This window comes from Balaenoptera ricei, chromosome 6, assembly GCF_028023285.1.
Source record: "Balaenoptera ricei isolate mBalRic1 chromosome 6, mBalRic1.hap2, whole genome shotgun sequence".
Taxonomy (NCBI): domain Eukaryota; kingdom Metazoa; phylum Chordata; class Mammalia; order Artiodactyla; family Balaenopteridae; genus Balaenoptera; species Balaenoptera ricei.
In genome coordinates, this window is record NC_082644.1 from 101640135 (window position 1) to 101664920 (window position 24786).

Genomic DNA, 24786 nt, shown 5'->3' on the forward strand with positions numbered 1-24786 from the left:
CTTTATGTTATGAGTAAATGGTTCTTTGTAAAATGAAAAAAGTTTTTAGGAAAATATTATAGCCTCTCCTAAACAAAATACAAAGCGATACAACAGCTCAAGGGAGAGACAAATGAGAATTCTACCAAAGGAGTTAAAAGACAGATCTGTGAAAAACAAGAATAAAACAGTGTCACAAAAGTCAGATGTTTCAAAGAGAGAATAAGAGAACCAAAAGTGCAAAACATATTTCCACCCTCCAAAGAAGTTACCTGCTGAGAGGAACCAACTCTTACTCTATAATTTCATTATCAAAAAGCTGGAAAGAACAAATTTTCAGGAAAGCACTTTCTTGGAGTTACACGAGATTACTTAAAAGGCATCTAGAGAAGGTGTTAAACTGTTAACACAGGTCTGCCCCAGACAAGGCTTGCCAGCTAAGAATCCAAAAAGTTGTGGTCTTCTTAATGTACACATGCCATTTCAGTTTCAATATGAGGAGAAATGAGTTACTCATGGTTCTTTCTGTTTCTATCTCATTCAATAAACTCTGTTACCTAATTTCCTAACAAATAAATCTCCAATCAACTATTAAAGTGAAATTATTCCTTGTTGCTTATTGAATCAAGTCTAAATGTATTGTGATGGTGATTAAAAGCTCCTTCTAATCTGGACCTCCTACTCACAATAACACTCCTGTCTTGTAATTTTCCCCAAATACATCATCTTTATTTCTGCTACTTTTTATGCTATTCTCCTGCCTCAAACACTGTCTCTTCACAACATATCCAGTCCTACCTACTGGTCAGAGATAATTAATACCACATCTGGAAAATTTTTCAACCCCAAAGTGAAGAGATTGAACTGAATTTTGATTGTCTTTCAACATTAAAATATGCAAGATTCTAGGTTTTAGTACACTTAACATAATATATTCTTCCTATGTATATAACTATCAATATCACACATTTTGTCAAATATGTACACAGTTTTTTCCCAGCTACTTTGAGGTCTATTATTGTGCCTTATACTTCATTATATTCCCCCATGCCCTATAGCATAGTGTCAGGTACAATATAATGGCTCTCTGCCTTGGCTATAGACTAAAATCACATATCCAAGTTTAAAATAAATACTATATACCAGGTCCTACCCCACAGATTCTTAATCAGTAGCTCTGGGCTGAGGTTTGAGCACCTGTATTTCCAAAGCTCTAACGTGTAGCCAACTGAGAACTACTATAAACAGATGCTGTAACGAACACAGAAGCGTAATAGTATAGCAGTTTAAAATGTAGTCTTCTGGAGCAGACCAGATCTAGGTTTGAAAATGCTCCACAAACTTACCTTTATATTATACTACATATTATTTAACCTCTCTAAGGCTCAGTTTGTTCACCTGCAAAATGAGGGTCATAATGGTACCCATACTCATAGGTTGCTCCGAGGATTGATATTTCTAATATACACACCTCTCATTAAACAGTGGCAAATAAATACTAATGATTCATTACTCAATCCTCTTCAAAAGCTATATATGCCAATAGTTATATGTATGCAGTGTAATTAGTATTGAACAGCAATCTCCTAAATGTGAAAGATATTCTTTCAATAAAGGAAACTTTCTAAAGTTTTAGAAAGAAAAAAAATTTTTGATACTAACAAAAAGGAAATTTCCTTCTGTCAGATGAATTGATAAAAGACTGGATTTTAATAAAATCAAAATGTACAGGATTGCAAAGGAGATTTAATAAAGTCCCATTTATGATTAACCTTTGAGAATGAGGAAGAATAAAGCATGTGGGCATTAGAACTTTTCCTGCAGAACACTGATATTTGTTTATAGAGAAAAAGGAGGTCAAATTTTTCACTATAACCATCCTCATTTAAGCATCTTTGCATACTTATCCAATTATCTCAGGAAAAGATCTGTAGATGTTAATTAGCTAGATCATTTTTCATTTTGATAGTTCTGTTTTATCTTAATATGCACTGTACAAAGTTATAATATGAATCTATGTTCCTCTCTGTAATCCTTGATAAGCTTTTGTCACCTTGTTACAGTCTCCATCATAATTATTTTTAATGGATTCTTAAAATCTATAATTGCATACTAACTATTCCCCTATTACTAAATATTAGCATCACTTGTAATTTATTGATACCATAAGTTATGCTGTATTAATTTAGAATATAGCATTTTCCATATTTTATATTCTATCCATAGAATAAATATTAAGAAGTAAAAGAGACAATTTTTTTCTTTTTGAGTGAAGGTAAAAGATGGTAAAACTGCAAGAAATCTCAAATTTCTGCTTAACAGTATACTGTAACTTCAAGTTCCTACTACACTACAAGTGACTAATAAGAAGCATTTTTACTTCTATAGAGGTCTTTCAAATATTGTTAGAGTTGGCACATGACTCTAGCTCTGGACATTTTAATACTACTCAGAGTTTGGCTCACAGTCTGTAGAAGTAAAGAATTTAACCCTGTTCAAAGAGAGGTCTGGCTTTTGCCCTCTCCTTCTGGGAGGTAATCTCTAAACCCCTGTAAGGTCATGCCTGAGAAAATGTCTTTTTTTTTTTTTTAACTCGAGGGGCTTTGGGTCACCAGACAGTCTTAGAGTCAGGGTGGACCACACGCCTGGAGGGGCTGGAGGAGACTTAACTAAGATCAGCCTCAAGAGCAATCAAGTATGCTTACATAAAGGAGCCCCTCAATAAAAATGTAATCACCAAAGCACGGTAAGCATCCCGGTTTGACTCCATGAGTACTGTCACACACTGATGCTGGGAAAGTAATGTGTCCTGACACCATAGGGAGAAGACAAAGGAAGCTCTGTGTTAGATACTTCCCCAGACTTCTGCCCTATGTGTTCCTTCCCTTGGCTGATTCAAATCTATATCCTTTCCCTGTAATAACCAGTAATGAAGAGTACAAAAGCTTTCAGTGAGTTCTGTAAGTTCTTCTAGCAAATTATGGGACCAGAGGGTGGTTTTGGAAACCCCCAGAACTTACAAATTCTGTCAGAAGTGAGGGGAGTCTTTCGTGGACTGTGTTCCCTAACTTCGCAGTTGGCCTAATTCCTCTCATGGAAAAATGATGAATCAGTAGAGCAAATATAATAAAACTATTCATTTAACAGATTTTTTAAAAACTTTATTCTTCACCTCTAAATTACCATTTGGATTTCTAACTGTAAAAGAAAAATTTAGTCTAAAAATATGATCAAATAGTCAAACATAGAAAAACTGGAAAAACTAACTTAAATTTATATGGCATACTAAGTAAATTAATGCAACATCTTAACTGTCACATTCAATGTTTCCACACAAAATATAAACTATTATAATAAGGAAATGGTTAACATTAGAGTCTTCAAACTAAAATCATTTAAGTCTGATAATTCTACTAGATCTTTCAATAGTAACAGGAAGAGCTTTCAAAAAGAATATGCCTAAAATAATGCATGAATAACGCAAACCCTATAGTATCCAGTGAAGTGCTGGAATGCCTATTTTTATTTTTATTGTCTTATTACGCAATAAGAAAAATTAAAATATTTGATCCAAAAGTTTCACATCTGGAAATTGTTTCATATCAGAGATGGGGTTTACCATTTAACATACAGAATAAACAACACACAATCTCAAATAATTATGATACTTTAAAAAAACTGGTAACTTTTTGACCCTAATAATTTCAGGATATGATAAACGAAAGAGAAAAAAGAGCTTACATTTGAAAATGCAGTCATAAAAAAAAATTCTGATAATCAAAATTTACTGGCTAAGCTTTTTTCCCCCAAGGATTCATTTTCAAATTACAGAAAATAAAGGTTTTTAAATATTATAAAGTTCAAATCCCAAGAGTCATATTACTTTGTAAGCTTTGTAAAAAGTGAGAAAAACACAATCAGTTCTGTTAAAGATTCCCTTCTTTAAAAAAAAAAACAAAACTTTTCTTTCCTAGACATAAATTCTTTCTCCTGAAAACACAACACTGCCTATAATTACAGACTACTTCAATATAAAACAAAAAGTATTTCTGAAAATTATGCTTAATAGTTATATCCTAAGTGTGTGAAAAGTAATTTTCCATTATAGTCAAGGAAAAGCAATGCAGACCTAGGTAAAACTGAGTGTCTAGTAGGGGAGGAAAACTTTTGCCTTCTTCCCTTTTAGGTTCTTTGGCTGGTCTAATAATTAAGCTGACATGAGACATAATAACAGGAGAAAAACAAAATTTAATTTCATATATACAGGAGCTCATAAAGATATGAGACTCCAAGAAGTGACAAAAGCATGCAGTTTTTATACCTTTTAGACAAAGAAACAATTATTTGTGAAGATTTGACAAAACAAAGGGTCTGGGGCTTGGGGTAGCAAATTAATAAAGAAGTAACAAAGTTTGTTTAGTCACCCTTCTCTGCCTTGAATTTCCTATCTCTGGTGATAAGGATGCCTTCTACTCTCCTAGTATAAGGAGGATACTTTCACATGAGAGATTTATTTCCTGCTTTCAGGGGGACCAAGGAGGGTCAGTGTCCTTCTTGCACCAGCTGTTTCTTTCCTCTTTTTTTTTTTTTAATAGTTATTTATTTATATATATATTTGGCTGCGCCGGGTCTTAGTTGCAGCACGTTGGGATCTTTAGTTGCAGCATGCACGATCTTTTACTTGCAGGTATGCAGGATCTTTTAGTTGCGGCATGCACGATGTTTAGTTGCGGCATGTGGGATCTAGTTCCCTGACCAGGGATTGAAGCCGGGCCCCCTGCATTGGGAGCACGGAGTCTTAGCCACTGGACCACCAGGGAAGTCCCTGGCTGTTTATTAAGTATTTTTAATTCAAAATAATCAACATGCCAAAGGGGCATATTTTATTCCACCTCACTCTCAAAAGGTCTAACGGCTATGATAAGAGATTATAGTTTAAGAGATAGATGGAAGATAAGCAGAATGAAGACTCTAAAAAATAAATGATGGAAAGCTTATTTGGATGAGTGACTATAGATGATCAACAAAAGAAAATTGTTAAAAAGTGAAAGAAAAAAGAGTCTGTACCACAGGTAAACAAATTAACATTAAACAAAAAGGCTTTAACAAACCAAATCATGAAGACATCATGGGATGGGGGTGGGGCATGAACAATACTGGATCAACAGTCTCCTTAGAAACACACAGTAAATTTACGTAAGTGCAACAGTTGTTCTGTGGACTTGTTAGCTCTCTGGCTAAGTCAATACACCAGTCAGCTTCACTGCCTCAAGTATCAATTACTGAAGCTCTCTCCTGCTAAAGAATAATTAAATACACTGGGCCAACAAAGCAAAAGAATACTGTAATTAAGCAGCACAAATAAAGTGTTTTATTATCAAATTTGATGGGAAGTGGTTTTATTTAGCATTAAAGTGAGATTATTAATATAATAAAAGGCAGTCCACACAACTGAGAAACAGCCAGTAAAATAACATGTAAGGAAGATTCTGAAAATAAACCATTAACTCATGGTTAAACTTGAGACCATACCTAAAATGCACATGAAATTCAAGAATAAGACATCATTTGTTTTAGTCTATCAAGATACTATGACCATAAAAAAGGAGCTATCAAAAAAAACTTCACAATTTTCCAGATCTTTTTTTTTTAAATAAAAGAATCTTAAATACTGAAATTAATATTCAAGTCCTAGCTTAAAGGTAAGGTAGCCCCCTCTGTAAAATTTCTAGCAAAAGGTCTAGTGACCCTTTGTAAACACTTCAGAGAACAGAAAACTCATGTTGATCCTGCTCTGTTACTATGTTTTTCCATAAACAGAAAAACATATTATTATGTAGAGTCTCACCATACTATATACACTTGCTGATGACTCACCTTTATATCCCCCTCTACAGGAGCTAATAATGAAGTGGAATCTGTGTTCAAAACTTTTTTGCTTAAAAAAGAGTAATAATTATAAACACAAGGGAATAAACTGAATATTCAGTAAGGGTTTCAGAGTAATTGTGAGGCAGTACGTGATAACTCCAAGTTTTTTTTTTTAACATTTAGGTTTTTGTTAACATTCACCTTCACAGCTCCTATTGCTCTAAACACACCCAAACCCCAAAGCCTCACATATGACTTGGAGATCATATCCCCACAAACTCTGTGGCCCCATCAACACTCTCATCTACTAAGTGAGTGTGATTATCTCTAAACATATTTCTTAAAGAACAGTTACCCTAAAAAAAGAATAGTTACCAAATTGTTTGTGACATTTTCCTTTCCAAAGCTGCCACTGTTGAGATTTTAAGACAATGAGAATAAACAAGGTGGTAAAGATGGGGTAAATTCTTCAAATATACAGCTGTGACAATGTTTACAATCTCATTTATGACACAGTTTCAATAAAATGGTTTTTATTGTGTTCATTTTATATGAACATCTTAGCAATAAATAGTAACACTTTTTTTAATGACTAGCAAAATTATTCCTCCAAAAGCCTTCTAATTCATGACGTCTAATCAAAATGCCATTCATTTGAATATTTATTTAGTTCCTACTATATAGGCATAGATCATACACATTGACTTCAATATGTAAAAGTGTTTTAGCAATATTCATTCACTCAACAGATCCAACAAATATTTACTGAGCACCAAACTATATGCCAGGGTCTTTAAGCACTGGGGAAAATCCCAGTGAACAGACAAAAATTCCTGCCCTTATCATGTGGAGTTTACAATCTTGCAGAAGGAAACACATAACAATCAAATTAAGAAAATTGTGTAGTATGTTTTAAAGTCATAATGCTTTTTAAAAAGCAGGATAAGGAGCAACGAGGGGTAAAGAGGAGAACTGCGATTTTTAAGTAGAGTGGTCAAGGAAAGATTTAAGAGCAAGTGACATTTAAGTGTAGTCTTAAGGAGGTAAGGAGCAAGCTATATAGGCATCTGAGGGAAGAATGTTGTAGGCCGAGGAAACTAAGATAGAATGCCTTGCATGTTCTAGAAAACAGTGACGAGGCCAACTGTGACTGAAAGAGTGTGAGCAAGGAGAGAAGAAAACTAAAGAGACAAGGAGGGTATGTCATAGCATGTGGTGCCTTGAAAGCCATTCTAAAAAATGTTACTGAATGGAACGAGGGACAAAGAGTTGTGAACAAAGGAGTGACATGATCTGATTTACTTTTTTAAAATTTATCTTATTTATTTTTGGCTGGGTTGGGTCTTCATTGCTGCGCACAGGCTATCTCTAGTTGTGGAGAGCAGGGGCTACTCTTTGTTGCAGTGCGCGGGCTTCTCATTGCTGTGGCTTATCTTGTTGCGGAGCACAGGCCCTAGGTGCGCAGGCTTCAGTAGTTGCAGCACACGGGCTCAGTAGTTGTGGCTCAAGGGCTCTAGAGCACAGGCTCAGTAGTTGTGGCGCACGGGCTTAGTTGCTCCGCGGCATATGGGATCTTCCCAGACCAGGGCTTGAACCCGGGCCCCCTGCATTAGCAGGCAGATTCTTAACCACTGCGCCACCAGGGAAGCCCTGATTTACTTTTTAACCGATCACTCTGGCTGCAGTGTTGAGAATAGTTTGTAATGAAGCAGAGAAAGATGCAGAGACTCCAGTAGGAAGCTAAGGTGATAATCCAGATGAGGGGCAAAGGGAGTGTTACTGGGGAGAGTGGTTGAATTATGAATACACTTAGAAAGGTTTGCTAATAATTACACATGGAGTGAGAGAAAAAGAAGAAGTCAAAGATGTCCTGGATATCCCAAATAGGCCTAAATGTAAAATATTCTGTCCTATAGTCAGTGAACAGATATTTTAAAGATTTTACTATACGTATTCTCCAATTCTCACAACTCTGCAAAGTAGGTATTATTATCCCTCAAAGAATCAGAGGTTATATTATTCGACGTAGGTCAGAGAGGGTAGGTGGTACAATTAAAATCTAGGTCTGGTTTATTTTTCACCTGACATACCTGTTGCTCTCCAGTCTAATAAACAAATTTCCTCTCAATATCTTATGCCAATCCTTTGATTCATTTATTCCACATCTAGACATTTTATATTAGAACTGTACGTGAAGATATGTACATGTAATCATCCTTTACAAGAACAAAATAAACAAATACAAAGATAGCTAATACTGACTGCTTAATATGTGCCAGTACTGTTCTATGTGCTTTATCGAACATATTTCATGTAATCTAAGAAGGCTTCAAGTGTAAGACTCCATAATTTTATCTAATATCCAGAAAGAAAAAGTGCTGTCAACCAAACTGTAGTACATTATCAACACTAAGATGCACCCTGATGTCAGAAATGTTAATATGGAAAAAAGGGGGGGGGGGCCTTAGAATCAATGAACTATCAAATGGTCATAAAATGCTAAGCACTGAGCAATATTATGGTGATCAGTGTTGGTTCAAAATATTACATCTCATACCTCATTCATTAAAAATACTAGTTCTATCCTTTTCCTTTCCACATTTTAAGTTCTAAACCTCTTTCAACTCTCTTTTTTCCCCTCAAGGTTGTAACTAATGGAATATTAGTGCTTAACTTTGAAACCACAGGCACTATTGAACTGCTTGTGAAAAAAATCTCTGTAAGACAAGGATAAAACATCCTCTTCCAATACAACTGCAGAAAAAGACACAATTCTGGTCATAAAACTGCTTATAAATAAATGTTATTTCTAACAAAGATGTCCTGTGATCACCTGAATTCTGGAAAGTATAGCTATGTCCCATAAAAATGACAAGGTCTGGGTTTTGGTTAGTTGTCATACTTAATAACTTACTGCCCTAATATTATATTGACACCTATTTTCTGAAATACATATAAACTTACAAATTTTTTTATTAAGCCTATCATTGAAACTTCCCTCTTCTCACACATTCATAAACAAATCCTAACAATTTTTTAGATTCTCATAACACAGAGTTGGAAAGCCTATTAACATTTTGTGAATGAGAAAAATAAGGCATAAGTGAGTTAAGTAGCTTATATAAATTACACTACAAGTAAAGAGTTGGGGTCAGGATTCAAACCCAGGCAGGCCAATTTCAGAGTCCATGCTTTTAACTGCTATACTAAACTACTAAAATATTAAACCACCACTATGTTCATAATAAGAGATTAGTTACATGAGTTACAACAGATCCATGCAATGAAATACTAGACGGTTACTAAAATGATAAAGGACCAGACTTATCAACCTGATATAAACTCACAAGATATTGTTCATTTTGAAAGCCATATAAATTAGTTATAACATGTATTATGTTTCCATTTTTGTAAAGCAAATTAATAATAAATATGCACATATACTGTGAGCATATATGAAAAGGTCTAAAAGCAAACTCACCTAAATTTTAGCAGGAATTATTATTTCTAGCTTTTACCTTCTCCTTTACACTTGTCGCATTTAAACATTAATTAATCAAAGGGAAATGGGCTATTTTCATTTTGAAAAAAAAATGAACTTTAAAAATTTTGCCAACGTTTGTTTTAAGCTCCATACCTGGGTCTTTCAATCAAATATATTTCATGGGAATTTTTGGTCAATTCTACGGAACATATTTATCATTGCAAAAATGTTTAAAATTTTTTTAAATTTAAAATTCCTTCTTGCATCATTTAATGATCTGAAGGCACCTCTGAATTTTATAATAGCCACACTGTATGAACATAGGCTAGTTTTCATATTACTTTAGTTGAGAAAGAGCAGACTGAATGGCTATGGGTCTCAATGGATGGAATTCCAATGCATCACAAAAACAGGGTTGTGGGACTTCCCTGGTGGCGCAGTGGTTAAGAATCCGCCTGCCAATGCAGGGCACCCGGGTTCGAGCCCTGGTCCGGGAAGATCCCACATGCCGCGGAGCAACTAAGCCTGTGCGCCACAACTACTGAGTCTGCGCCCTAGAGCCCACGAGCCACACCTACTGAGCCTGCGTGCCGCAGCTACTGAAGCCTGCGCACCTAGAGCCCGTGCTCCGCAACAATAGAAGCCACTGCAATGAGAAGCCCGTGCACTGCAATGAAGAGTAGCCCCCACTCACCGCATCTAGAGAAAGCCCGTGCGCAGCAACAAAGACCCAACCCAGCCTAAAATTAATTAATTAATTAAAAAACAAAACAAAACAGGGTTGTACTCCAATCTCCTCTTCACCTTAGTGAAACTACAAGTATATTTCACTGCTTTAGCAGACTGTAAGCTATGCTTCCATCTCTAACAGTGGTATACTATTTTTATCCCAGAACAAACCAACATCCAAAAATAATGGAGCTTATTAACCAAATACTATCTGGAATATTAGTTTTCCTAAAACCAACTGACACCAAGGGGTAAAAAACAGAGCATTGGTTTTGGAAACAAACCTTTGTTTGAATCCAGCCCCTGTCACTAGGGTATTAGGTTTGACCTAAGGTATCATGTTACAGTTACCACCACAGGTTTTTTTCTTCTGTAAAATGAGTCTAATATTATAATAGATATGCAAAGTTTCCTTTTAAAATGACTTCTTATATACTGATACCCAGCAGGATAGGGATAAAATGCAGTTTTTTAATCTGGGAGAGGGAGGCAAAAGCAGTACTGGTGAACAGAATGTTGATGTTCTGCCTACTTATCCTATCAATAATTAAGAGAGATCTTGAAATCTATGACTAGTTATGGATGTGGCTATTTCTTCTTTCACCTAAAACTGCTATACAACTCCTCAGGACTCCTCTCTTGAATGAAGATTTCCTATGTTTTGGAGAAAAAAAAGTGCAGAACAGTGCATAGAAATATGCTGTCTTTTATATTAGAAGAGGAAGAAAAAATATGTACAGTTGCCTGTATTTGCATTAAAAAGGTACTAGAAGGGTAAAGAAAAAACTAATAAAATTGTTATCTTTGGGGAAAAGACAAGAAGGGGGACAACAATGTGAATGAGAGATCTCCCTATACACACAGTTGAATTTATTTTTTGGTGAATTACTTCTGTCCTTTTAACTTTTATTCATGAATTTAATTTTTATTTTTATCAAATACGTGTACTGTAACAAATTTTACACAATAGTCTATATGATAAAAGCAAATCTCTCCACCCAAACAGAATCTTTAAACAGTTCTTATTCTAATGGTTGCCACCACAACATTAGATAATATGCTTATACCACTACTTTTAAGTTATCAACTTTAAAAATAAACTGGCTGACTTCTAATATGAAAACTTAGTTTACCTCTTATAATTCCTTTTTCTGTTCTCTCAATGTTTGAAATATATGCTCTTAATTTTAATTCTTGTGTAAGTATCTTTGAACTTTAAATACTACACGTGTATCTTTACTGCTTGTTTTGTCAATTTGACATTACCTCTTGATTCTCCAAAAGAGAGCTTTTGGGGCTAGTAATCTATTCCCTCCCTCCCTCCCTCCCTCTGCCAGCTTCATTTTTACTTTTATTGGTATGCTTGTTACATTCTGCCCTCCAACAATAGCATTCTGGGCTTTGTCCATTCCTGTCCTGTCCAAAGGTTGACTCAAAGTTGAAAATCAATACACAGCATTTACACTTTTATTACAATATAAATATTGTTCAAGGAAACATAATCCTGGAACACTTCACTTTTTACTCTATGCGTCTAATGTCACAACCTTAGAACCACTTGAAAAAGACTATTCTTAGAATCAAGATCAAATGGATTCTTTATTATACTCTACCAATTTCTTAACATCATGCTACATTCTAATTTGGTTCATAATTAGACATTTTTATTTATTCATTCATTCATTTTTGCTTTCCGTGACATTTTTAAACTGTCTTTATTTTCCTCACACTATTATCCTTTATTATATCATCATATTTTCCCCAAACTCTTCATGGCACCACTCATTCTATGTAGTCCTCATTTTTCTTCCTAAGATCTCCCTCCTAAAACCCTCTTTTCTCCTGCTGCAATCTAGAATGACTGCTCTCTAGGACTTCTGAACAGCTATTAACTTAAGTCTTCTTTTCACTTTTCATCTGGGTTGGCTCAACTTTTTCCTGAACTTCTGTCTTCCTTGTCCTTAGTTCACATTATTATTTTGCTGGAGTACAACCTTAAACAACTACCTAAATGATGGTAAACACCAAGGTAAACTTTCTGGGTCCATGCATGTCAGAAAATTCTATCCTCATAATTAATCATTTGATAGCAAAGAATTCTGGGTTAAAAATTTTTTTTCCTAAGAAAATTAGGAAAAGATTCACCATTTTCATCTAGCATATAGTAGGGCTGGTAAGATGCCAGTCTGACATTCATTTCTTTGAAGTTGACTTGTTTTCTGCCCCCACCTCCCCGGAAGCTTTCTGAATCATCTCTTCATCGGTGGAACTCTAAAATTTCACAATAACATATCTAGGTGATAGTCCTTTGTACTCACTGTACTAGGTAATAAATAGGTGGGTCTGAAGCCTGAAACTAGAATGAGTTGGTCTGAAGCCTGAAGCTACCACCGTCCTTTGTACTTCCTGTACTAAGTAATAAATAGGTTGGTCTGAAGCCTGAAGCTAACATGAATTGCTAACTCCCATCTCCAAAATCAACCTTGGAGGAGCTGTAGAAGCTGAAGGGATATGTGGATTTCAGGAACCAAAATAATGAGAGAAAAACCTTGATGAAATGTCAGGGAAAAAGATAAATCAACAGTTGAATTGAAATTTTAATACATTTCTCTTAGAAAGTAATAGACCAAACATAAAAAATATGACCAGAAAAAAAAAAATACAATCAATAACTTGAACTAATAGATACATTGAATGCAGAACCAGACATCCAGCTAAGAATAAACATTTATAAAAACAGACATTGTATCAGGTTGGCAAACTTTATATGTAAAGGGCCAAATAGTAAGGGATTTTAAACTTGGTGGGCCATACAGTCTCTGTCATAACTCACAAAAGCAGTCACAGACAATGTGAAAATGAATGAGCATGGCTGTGTTCCAATAAAACTTTAATTACAGACACTGAGATTTGAATCTCATCTATTTTTCACCTGTTACAAAGTATTAATCGTTGGATTTCTTTCAAGCATTTAGAAGTATAAAGACCATTTTAGATTGCAGGATGTATAAAAACAGATGGCAGTGAGCCCTATTTAGCCCTTGGGCCATAGTTTGCCAACTCCCATATTAGTTCATAAAAGAAGTCTCAATATGTTCCAAAGGAATATACTGAACACACTATGTTCTCTGCAATAAAATTAGAAACAAAATTAAAAAGAGTGGCTAATGTTTGGGAACTAAACTTTTAAAGCCACTAAATAATCCTGGAGTTAAAAAGGAAACTTCGGAAAGATACATGCACCCCAATGTTCCTAGCAACACTATTTACAAGAGCCAAGATGTGGAAGCAACCTAAATGTCCATCAACAGATGAATGGATAAAGAAGTTGTGATATATATACATAGGAATATTACTCAACCATAAAAAAGAATGAAATAATGCCATTTGCAGTAACATGGATGGACCTAGGGATTATCATACTAAAACGAAGTCAGAAAAAGACAAATATCATATGATATCACTTACATGTGGAATCTAAAAAATGATACAAATGAACTAATTTAAGAAACAGAAACAGACTCACAGACATAGAAAACAAACTTATGGTTACCAAAGGGGAAAGAGGAGGGAGGCATAAATTAGGAGTTTGGGATTGGCAGATACAAATTACTATATATAAAACAGATAAACAAAAGGCCCTACTGTAGAGCACAGGGAACTATATTCAGTATCTGTAATAAACTATAATGGAAAAGAATCTGAAAAAGAGAATATATATACATATATATAAATAAACATATATATGTAACTGAATCACTTTGCTGTATACCAGAAACTAACACAACATCGTAACTCAACTATACTTCAAAAATAAATAAATAAATAAAGGAAATTTTTAAAGAATCATAAGTAAAATATAAAAATACTTAGATATAATAAAAATGAAAACACAAATCCAAAACTTGTGGGATCCAGCTTTAGTACTTTAAGATAAGTTTATAGTTGTAAATACATTTATGAGAAAACAGATTTTAAAATATATGAGTTAATTATTAACTCAAAAAAGAAAAAAAAAAAAAGCAAAAGAGCAAATCCAAATCCTAAAATTACTGTGAGAGGAATAAAAAACCTGAATTGACCATAAGAATTAAAGATAGTGAAGTAATAGACAACGACATCCCTATCCCCCACTACCAACCCAGGTCCAGATGACTTTGCAGGTGAGATCAACTAAACTTTGAAGAAAAAAGTTGTTCCACAAAACAGCAAAAGAATGAAAGTTAATCAGTTCATTTTAAGCAGCTAGTGAATGAAATCTTGATTCCAAAAATAAAATTAGAAAATCACCTCTTTGCAACTATCATTATAATAACGAATTAAGGCAAGAAGCATCACATAGATGCTAAAACTAGTAGGTTAAAATTTGAGAATTAAAATAATATTAGCATGGCCTTAAAGTACTACTCCACAAAATACTTACTAGTTGCAAAGAGAAAAACAGTAAATTTACAGCAGAAAACCTGGCAAATACAGCTTTAACCAAGTGATCAAAGTTAACATTACAAGTTATAGGACAAATCAGCATCCTCTGCCTTCTGATAAAATACCCTGAGAATATAACATGACTTCTGTGGTATTCCTGCAAAAATACATAACCTAAATTTACTTATAAGAAACAGATAAACTCAAAGTAAGGGATATCCTACATAATAACATGCTTATATTCTTTTAAAACGTCAATATCATGAATCAAAAAGACTGAGGAAACATTTTAGATTAACTTCCAGATTTTGATAATTATGCTACAGTAATGTAAAATGTCTTTATTTTTAGGCAATACACTCTAAAGTATTTAGGGGTTAAAGAATAAAGTAAAATAATGTATCAATGAAGTTTCAAGGAATCTCCTTGACAAGCTATTAATTACGAAGGGAAAATTAGTAACTTAATATAGTGGAGAAGCTGGGCTGACAATCATGGAACCAAATGATGATTCAGAAAGTGAAAAAAAGAATATAGAGAGATATATGTATATCTACAGAAAGTAACATACACATATGTATAAAGAAAAAGAGAGAAACACTATAAATGAATAATAAAACAAATGGGGCAAATGTGAATTACCTGGGTAATGGTTATGTAAGTTTTTATACTATTCTACAAACTTTCTGTAAGTTTGTACTAAAGTTTTAAAAAACTAAGATATCAATGAAATTCACCACATTAGTATACTATGAAAAAACAAAATCTTTAAAAAGGAAAAATCAAAGTATGTGTAAATTATGGTAAGCTATTAGAGAGAGAGAGAGAATGTGGTTATAAAAAAGTCATATGCACAGTGATTTACAACCAAAAAAGTATTTGCACTTACATGATCTTACTTGGACATGAATAAGCTATTTTATTATTCATTTTTCAGTATTTATTCACTACTTTGAGTTAGGTAGTTGTATTAGTTATGAATGGATGCATAACAAATTACCCCAAAATCTAGCAACTTATAAAAACAAGTATTTTTAAACTCAATTTCTGAGAGTCAGGAACCTGGGCATGGCTTAGTTAGGTCCTCTGGCCCAAAGTCTCTCACAGGCTGCAATCATCTCAAGGCTCAATAGAGGAAATGGAGGTCCCACTTCCAAGCTCACTCAAGTGGTTGCTGGCAGGATTCATTCTGTAAATGGGCCTCTCCATAAGGTAGCTCACTTTTATCAGAGTAAACAAAGAGAAAGCAAGAGAAGCCAGTCCTTTGGAACCTAATCCTTCAAGTAGATTTAAGCCTACCATCTTGCTATTTGTTATCTCTTTGGCTCATCCATCCTTTAACCTATCTTAAACACAGACAGATTAAAAGAAAAGGAAAAGGAACAGAAAAAAGATATACCCCACAACTACTAATCATAAGAAAATTGGAATGACTAGAATGACTACATTACTATCACACAAAGTAGATTTCAGGACAGGAACTATTACTAGATAAAGATATATATTACAAATGATTTTTTTAAAGGTTAATTCATCAAGAAAATATAACATTCTTAAATGTGAATGCATCTAATAACTGGGCTTTAAAATATATAAAGCAAAAACTGACAGAACTACAAAAAGAAATTTAAAAAACACAACTACAGATGGAAATTCCAATATTCTTCTCCTCTTTCAGTAATTAACAGAATAGAAAGAAAATCAGGAAAGTTAGAGAGGACTTGAAACTTCAACCAGTTTATTCTATTGACATTTATAAGGCACTACACCCAACAAAAATAAACTATACATTTTTTTCAAGTGTACATAGAACATTCATAAAGACAGACTATAGCTTGACATTAAAACAAATCTCAGAAAATGTAAAGAGGTGAAATGGTATACAGCATGTTCTCTAATCAAAGTAGCATTTAAAAAAATAGAAAGGGACTTCCCTGGTGGCAGTGGTTAAGAATCCGCCTGCCAATGCAGGGGACATGGGTTCGAGCCCTGATCCGGGAAGATCCCACATGCTGCGGAGCAACTAAGCCCGTGTGCCACAACTACTGAGCCCGCGTGCCACAACTACTGAAGCCCGCATACCTAGAGCCCGTGCTCCGCAACGAGAAGCCACTGCAATGAGAAGCCTGCACACCAGGACGAAGAGCAGCCCCCACTCACCACAACTAGCATAGCAACGAAGACCCAACGCAGCCATAAATAAATAAATTAATTAAATAAATTTCAATAAAAATAAAAATTAAAAAATTAAAAATAGAAAGAAATCCCAAGATTTGGCTTTGAAAACCCCCAAATATTTAGAAATTAAATCATGCTTATAAATAATCATAAGTAAAAAGAGAAATCACACTAAGAGTAGAAAATACTTTGAACTGAGTGAAAATTAAAATCCAGCACACCAAATTTCGTGTGATGCAATGAAAGAAAAAAATCTGAACAGCACAATACCTATTTTTTAAAACTGACTTCATAATTAAAAACCTTCCTGCAAAGAAAATGCACCCACAAATAGCTACACTGATGAATTCTATCAAACATTTAAGGAAAAAATACTACCAGTCTTATACAAACTCTCGTCAACAGACTGGACATGGCTGAAGAAAGAATTATGAGCTTGAAGACATTTCAACAGGAACTTCCCAAACAGAAATGCAAAAAGAAAAAAGAATTGGAGAAAAAAAAGAAAGAAAGAGAAGAAGAGAGAGTGAAGTAGAAAAAAACATTTCAAAGTAATGAATGACCAAGAGCTTTCCATAATCAATTACAGAAACCAAACCACAAACCCAGGATCTCAGAGACCACCAAGTAGAATAATACCAAAAATATGCACTTCAGCAGATCATTCAAACTGCAGAAAACCAAAAACAAAGAGAAAATCTTGAGGAAAAAAAACCTCTTTACCTACAGCGGACTAAGGATAAGAATTACAGAGGTTTCTTTCTCATCATCATGGAAGCAGGAAGAAAGTAGAGTGGAATATTTAAAGAGTTAATGGAGAAAAAAAAACCCCACCAACCTAGAATTCTACATGAAAAGCATCCTTCAAAAGTAAAGGAGAAATAAAGACTTCTTCAGACAAAAACCAAGGAAGTGTATTATCAGTAGACCTGCCCTACAAAAAATGTTAAAAGAAGGTCTTTGGGGAGAAGAAAAATTATATAGATCAGAACTCAGATCTACGTAAGGAAAGGAAGACTGTTGGAGAAGGAATAAATGAAGGTATTTTATACTTCTTAATTGATCTAAAAAGCCTGTTTATTTAAAGTAATAATAGTAACAATGTATTGGGTGATTACTGCATATGGTTAAGTAAAATGAAGGATAACAGTGTCCTAAGGGACAGGAAGGAGAAATTGGGAATGCTTTGTTTAAGGTACATGCACTATACATGAAGCAGCATAGCATTATTTGAAGGTGGACATAAAATGAGCTGTAAATGTATACCGCAACCATTAAAAAAATTTTTTTAAAGAGGTATAAGATGCTAATAGAGGAAATAAATGGAATCATATAAAATGCTCAATTAAAACCAGAGAAGGCAAAAAAAAATGAGAGTGAGAAGATAAAAACAAAGAACAAGCCAATGAATACAAACAGTTATGAACAAGGTACTTATTAACTAAATTAATCATCCCTTGAAATGTGAATGGTAATGGCCTACATACATACACCAATTAAAAGATTGCTCAGAGTGGATTTAAAAAAAAACAACAAAAAACCTAACGATAAAGTTGTCTACAAGAAACCCACTTTAAAAGAATAGGCAAAAAAGTTAACATTCATAAAAGAAGGTAAGTGAATGGCTAATAAGCACATGAAACGGTACGCACCACCATCAGTCATCAGGTCAATGGAAATTAAAACTATAATGAGATGCTACTAGGCATTCTGGTTATACTCACTAGAATGCCTAACAGTAAAGTGTGGGCAAGGATGTGGGGCAACCTGAACTCGAATACAAAGCGGCTCTAAGTGTAAAGTGGTACATTTTAAAAAATAACCAAGTTAAACATACACATATCCAATTTTACTCCTAAGCATAGTGTACAATGAAACACACATTTACCCAGAGACACACACAAATGTTTACAGTCGCTTTATTCACAGTAGCTCAAATCTGAAAAGAACCCAAATGCCCACCAACATGAGAATGGATTTTTAAATATTGTGATATATTCACACAATGGAATACTCTCGTTAATAAATAAGAAAGAACTACTGATACACAGAACATAGATAAATCTAAAAATCCATTTTGCTGAGAAAAAGCCAGGCATCAAAGAGCTTATGCTGTATATATGGAGTATGAATATTTATTTCACTTATATGAAAATCAAACACGCAAAATTAATCTGTGGTGACAGAAATCAAAAGAGTTGCCTAGACTGGGTCTAGAAAAGGGCAACAGGAAACGGGGATACATTTGTCAAAATTTATTGCACTGTACCCTTAAGACCTGTGCATTTCACTCTATGTAAGTTACTGCTCAGTTTAAAAAAAAAAAAAAAAGATTTCTGGCAAACGCCTTTTCTGTAGTTCAAACACAGCAAGCAGTAGGTGCATTTTTTCTGCAAAGGATCAGAAAGTAAATATTTTAGAATTTGCGGTCATATGGTCCCTGTTATAACCCTTCTGTCATTGTATCGTTAAAGTATCCAGACAATATGGAAACAAATGAGCATGGCTGTGTTTCACTAAAACTATTTACAAAAACAGGTGGCAAGCTGGATTTGGTCCACAGGCTGTAGTCTGCTAACTCCTGGTGGAGCAATAGAAAATCAATCTTCAAAATTAATTTAAATACACTGTAGTGTTTTTTCCTATATAGTGACAGGCATGATAATTATTAGAGGCCAATTATAGTCCTTCCTAAATTTGTAGGTTTTTCTATACTCATCTAATCATTTAAAATAGAAAGGTAAACTAGAAAATGACTAAAATATATTTAATATGGAAGATCATTTTAAAAAATCATTTAATGGCCACTATAGTATTCTGAAAAATTATCCAGGAATGTGAGAAATATTTGAATTTAAGATACACTAGCTAGTAATAATTAAAGTATGAACTAGAAATTTAAAATACACTTAGTTACACACACAAAAAGCTATGTTACCCACAATGCTGATGCTTTGATTTATCTGGTATAATAAAGTTCTTGAAACATGCCCAGCATCAATCATCATCACCTGGTTCGTTCTTTATTTAAAAGAATTGAAAATTAAGAACAGCAATTACTTCTCGCTGTTTTTAAAAGCATTTCAGAATACAAAATAACATATGGAAATAAAACAAATATTTTATGAGAAGTACCAAAAGCTAATTTTTTGCCTAATTTAGGCAAGGCTCAAAAACTGATACCCTGCAAAGAACATCCAGGGTATACAACTAGGTATAAATAAATCTCAAATACAGCACAGCCCTAAGTTGCCTGAAAATGTTTATCCATCTTCAAGAAAATTCTAATCTAAAAAAAGAATTTAATTCTCTCTCATCATGGTATATACCTATTAGAAGAAACACTAGCAAAATCAGAAGGCTTGGCTCCAGTATAAGTTTGCCACCTAATTGATTGTGTGAGAATTTGGCATCCATTCATTCATCAAACATTTCTGAGAGCTTACTATGTGCCAGACACTGGAAACACAGTAGTGAAGGAAATATCAAAAATCCCTGCCCTCATGACATAGTCTAGTGAGTCACTTAATCTCTAAAAACAATTCAGTTTTCTTTCACTAAGGTAATGGACTTCATATTTAAGGGTATTTTCAATTCTCTAAAATAAAATCCATATTACTTTCTGCATTCGGGAAAGCAACTGATGGAGCATAACCTGAAATCCACTCTTGCACTGGCTAAAACTATTTCTTGTGTCATTATACTCAGACAGCAAATAAAAGAAAATAAGTGACATTCTTGAAGAATTTATTTAAATTCGCTAATTTTGGCTTATACAATCTAGAGGAAATATGAGCCTTATTGGCCTATTACTTGGTAACTAAACTTCCTTGGATGGGATCCAAGCTTTGAAGCAGAACAATCTTATGAGAATTTTCTTCATATAATGAATAATTTTACAGACATTTCCAGTATTGCCAAGTGAATCAACTAATCAGCTTATCCTTTCTTCAGAGTAGGATCTGATCTTTGTTTCCAAAGTGCTTGCTGCAACACAGGTAGTCAGAGATCCTAATTGCGTATTCAAATCTAGTTCCTGAGCCTTACATTTAAATTTTTCTCTTATCTATCATCAAGATATATTTTTCCCCAAAATAAAACAGGCATGACAGTCCTTCAAGCATAACTCAACTCCCAAATGTAAGTTTTTTAAATGTTTCATGTATTCATTTTTCCCAGATAAACTCTAGAATCACAAATTACATTTCTGGTAAGATCAAAACAACTCTCACTTTAAATATCCCTTCCCTCACAGACCCCTACGGAGACGCCAAAAGGGATCCAAGACATAAGCATGCAGTTTCTAATCTATGAGTATCATTCCCAAATGAGAAATTAACATAAGTATCTACCAAAAAGAAAAAGTATATCCCACCAAAAGAGGTTTCTCCATTTATTTACAACTCATAAAATATGTTCGAAGTTTGCCAAAGCAAGCTAACTCCATCCAACTTCAAAAGACAGTATAAGCAGTAGTCCCCAATTATGCTAATCTTGAACATCCTATTGTTAGTCTAAAACTCTGCTATCTTTATGCTTATATTTTAAGATGTTTTAGGAATATGAGCACCACCATCAGATCCAATAAAACCACATGCAGAAGTGTTGAAATTGTTAGCTAGAGATGATGGACAGAAAGCATCAAAACAACTTTACATAAAATACATATAATATACACATGAATTATTTCCATTTTCTACAGTAATATGAACTGTAAGTGGTCTCTAGAACTAGATTCTCAACTCAGCTGCATCAAATACCAAATTGCTAAAAGAAATCTTAAAACTTCCATTTATATTTTAAAAGCCTCATATTGATGAACTCGATTTGTATTTTAGAATCCAGTAAATGAGAAGACTTTGACAAAACTGAAATGACTTATAACTCAGAAGAATCATTACTGTAAAATATTAATTATCCAGCTCTCCCGCTGTTCACCTTTTAGACAGTACCCTCATTGCTGGCAGCGAGGTACAATGAAAAAAAAGGTCAGGTTTGGAACCAGAAAGACATGGGTTTGAACTCTGGTGCACCACACCTTGAACACAAACTTTCTGAACCTATTTTTTCATCTCTAAAATGGGAATATTAATACCTACCTTGAAGAACTGTTTCAATTATTAGTGAAATATATGTAAAGCATCTTGCATACAATAGGAATTGAAGAAACTTTAGCTGCTATTATTACTTTATTACTCATAAATGCATCCAAGACAAGATAAAAGAAAGGACATGACAGGAAAATAAATCAGAGCCTAGGTTACATGTAACTGCTAAAACAACAAAAGCAAATAAATACCCTGATAGTTAAAGCGAAATTTTGGGCTAAACATTTTGTTCACATTTTATATAAACAAGATAATATTGTAACCACTCTTTATAAACACATAAAATCCAAAATTAGCTACAGGTCTACTTATGTTGGAGCTAAATAAAAATGAAAGATTATTATCATACAATAAAACAGATAATTTTATGAACAGGTGAGATGATTTCACCATTGGAAAAAAATGCCAAAACTAAGATTTAAAAATGCTTATGAAAGGATATTAAAAGATTCCTACCTTTAAACCGACTGCTATAAGATCTGTAACAACACTGTATGGAAAAAGTAAAAAGAGAAAATGGAAAACAAAGTTAGAGAACAAGTTTTAAAAAGACAGAGATAATAAGATAAAGAAAAAAAGAAAAAGCATTATAATAACAAATAATAAAAATAAGAATGTGATGAGTTGTGAAATGTTAATACAAAGAAAAGTGATGGGACAGTCTAGCAACAGCAGAGTGTAAAAGCAAAGCTTTAATAGCAATGTAAGAAACAAATAATAAATTCTCTTTTGGTACGTGTTTATCCATTTACCTCTATTTAACAAACCCAAACCAAAACTTTAAATCACCAAAGTTCATTCTTTTAAATCACTGGTATGAATGATCATATTTAAAGTTTTAAATGAAACAAAACCAGTGAGTGGATTTTACAGAAATAGACGGTAACTTGCAAATTTGCATCTACCACCCAAAGGGCTCACCAAAATATAGCTAGGACAGTCTCTCAGAATTAAGAACACAAACATCAAACTTCAGACATCAAAATTTTCAAAGATTTGCTTTAAAAAAAAATTCTACCACATCAAAACTGTGTTTAAGTATCAATTATCTCAGGAGGAAATGAACACACACACACACACACAAAAGACAGTTGGGATTTGAGGTAGAACTAGAAAGATATGTTGACTGGTGGTTTGTTTTTTTAACTATCCAAAATAATGAAAAAGGACCTTTTTCAGGCTATGGAAGAATGTAGAAATTTAAGTAGCCTCCTAAAAGCATAAACTCACTGTGTTCAAAACCATATCCCTTAATACCAAGATGTAAAAAACCCACATAGTTCTGCCAAGCAAAAATCCATCTCTTCCAACTCCCCAAAAAACCGTCTTCAATTAAGTTTGTCTCCATATCTCCTAAGAGAAAGCTATAATAAAATTCTATATATTGTTAATAATCTATGTCATCATTACTTAATAAAAGTAAACAAGTTTGTTTAATGATGCAAATTTAACTGTTTTAAACAATAACCATGTAGAGTTAAAAGTTTTTCTTTTGAAACTTAAATTTTGTTTGAAATTTAAATGTGATAACTGACATTTGTGCATAAAAAATTAGATTGTGTAATATGTACTACGATATTGGTCCCGATGCAAAGAGTAAATCATGCTGCTACTTGAACTTCCAAATGAACTTACCTTCCAGTATGTCTTACTGCCCCACATATTTAAACCAATAAACTCATTCTTAGCTTTCAAACCACATTTAGGGTGAAGAGAAAGTTAACTTCTTAAACACTATCTGAAAGAGTAAGTCTGCACTTCACAGTTGCCCAAGAGTTTAACAGTCAAGATGCATAAGCCAAGAGTCCTCTTTCTTATCACTATAACTTTTCCAATACAAAAAGCTAGTCTGCTTCCATATCTCAAGTCAAACCACTAGTCAAGACAATTCACTACACATAGTGAAATACTACTTCCACAGCCTTTCTCAACTGAAATATTGGCATAATTATACAAATAATTAAGATAGCAAAATTCTGCACACATGTAAAGTGTAATTGAAAAAGGTGGTGTGAAATGAGTTTTCAACAATGCTCTCAGAGAAGCTTCAATTAAACAATAAAAACAGATTCAATTAAATTTTTAAAATACTTTGGAGAACATCACCACCACAAATGAAATCTAAAATTGCACTTTGTCTAACGTCTGTAACAGTGTGCAATGTACATTCAAATGAGTTAATCCAATATATTATCATATAGGCTTATTATAAAACTAGGATAAACGAAATCTAATGAAGGCAAAAATTGTTCGAACATTCCATCGTCTTTACACAGCATAATTACAATCAACTATACGGCAACATGTACGCGGCTTTACTGTTCAAGCAAGTTCCGTATACTCCACAACCAAGAGGTCTACAGAAATCTTGTCATCAAAATCAAGTAAAAAGCCAAACAAAATCTCAAGTGCATAATGAAAATAAATAAGTGGATTTGCAGGCTCTAATAGAGGTGGGTTTTTTTTGGATCTTGATGCACATAGACTACGACCTTCAACTAATTAACCAAGATCTTAATCTAGTTGTTTTCTTAATCATTCAAATATCTGTCTGGTCCCACCCCATAATCCTGGGTCCCCAGAGAAACATTTATATCGGTGATCCTAAATCTTTATTTTGGCCACAGACCTCATTGACTTTTAAAGCGTTTCAAAGCTCTCCGAAAATCGCACTTATGCAATATTTTGCACACATCGCAGGGAATTCACAAGTTTCTTGGAGGGCGGGGGTTTGGTAGGGGCACGCGTCCCTGGTCACCGAGTCCAGACGCCCGGTGTACGGTAATCGTTAACAGAGCTCCCAGCACAAGCCCGGAGACCGCGTGGGACCCCGGCTCCGGGACCGGGTCGCCGTCCAGACGTGTACCCGCGCGTGCCCTCGCCGTCCGCCACTCCGCGGCCACTCGCCTCCCCGCCAGAGGAAGCTCCAGCGCCCGCCCCACCTCCCCGGTAAACAGCAACTCTCCGAGCGGGAGGACGCCCGCCCCGAGCGCCGCCTCCGCCTCCCCCAGC

At 34.2% G+C, this 24786-nt stretch overlaps 1 protein-coding gene across 5 annotated transcripts in view; it reads right to left on the bottom strand.

Moving 5' to 3' along the window:
• The window catches only part of PTBP3 (polypyrimidine tract binding protein 3), a 94247-nt gene that overhangs the window by 68901 nt on the left and 560 nt on the right, over positions 1-24786 (bottom strand). For 3 of the 5 annotated variants that reach the window (XM_059925320.1, XM_059925321.1, XM_059925319.1), the window contains exon 2: positions 22231-22264. The exons of the other annotated variants lie outside the window; for them this stretch is intronic. In XM_059925320.1, the coding sequence (XP_059781303.1) occupies positions 22231-22264 (34 nt within the window). The remainder of the gene's footprint in view (positions 1-22230; positions 22265-24786) is intronic. 5 annotated transcript variants of the gene reach the window in all.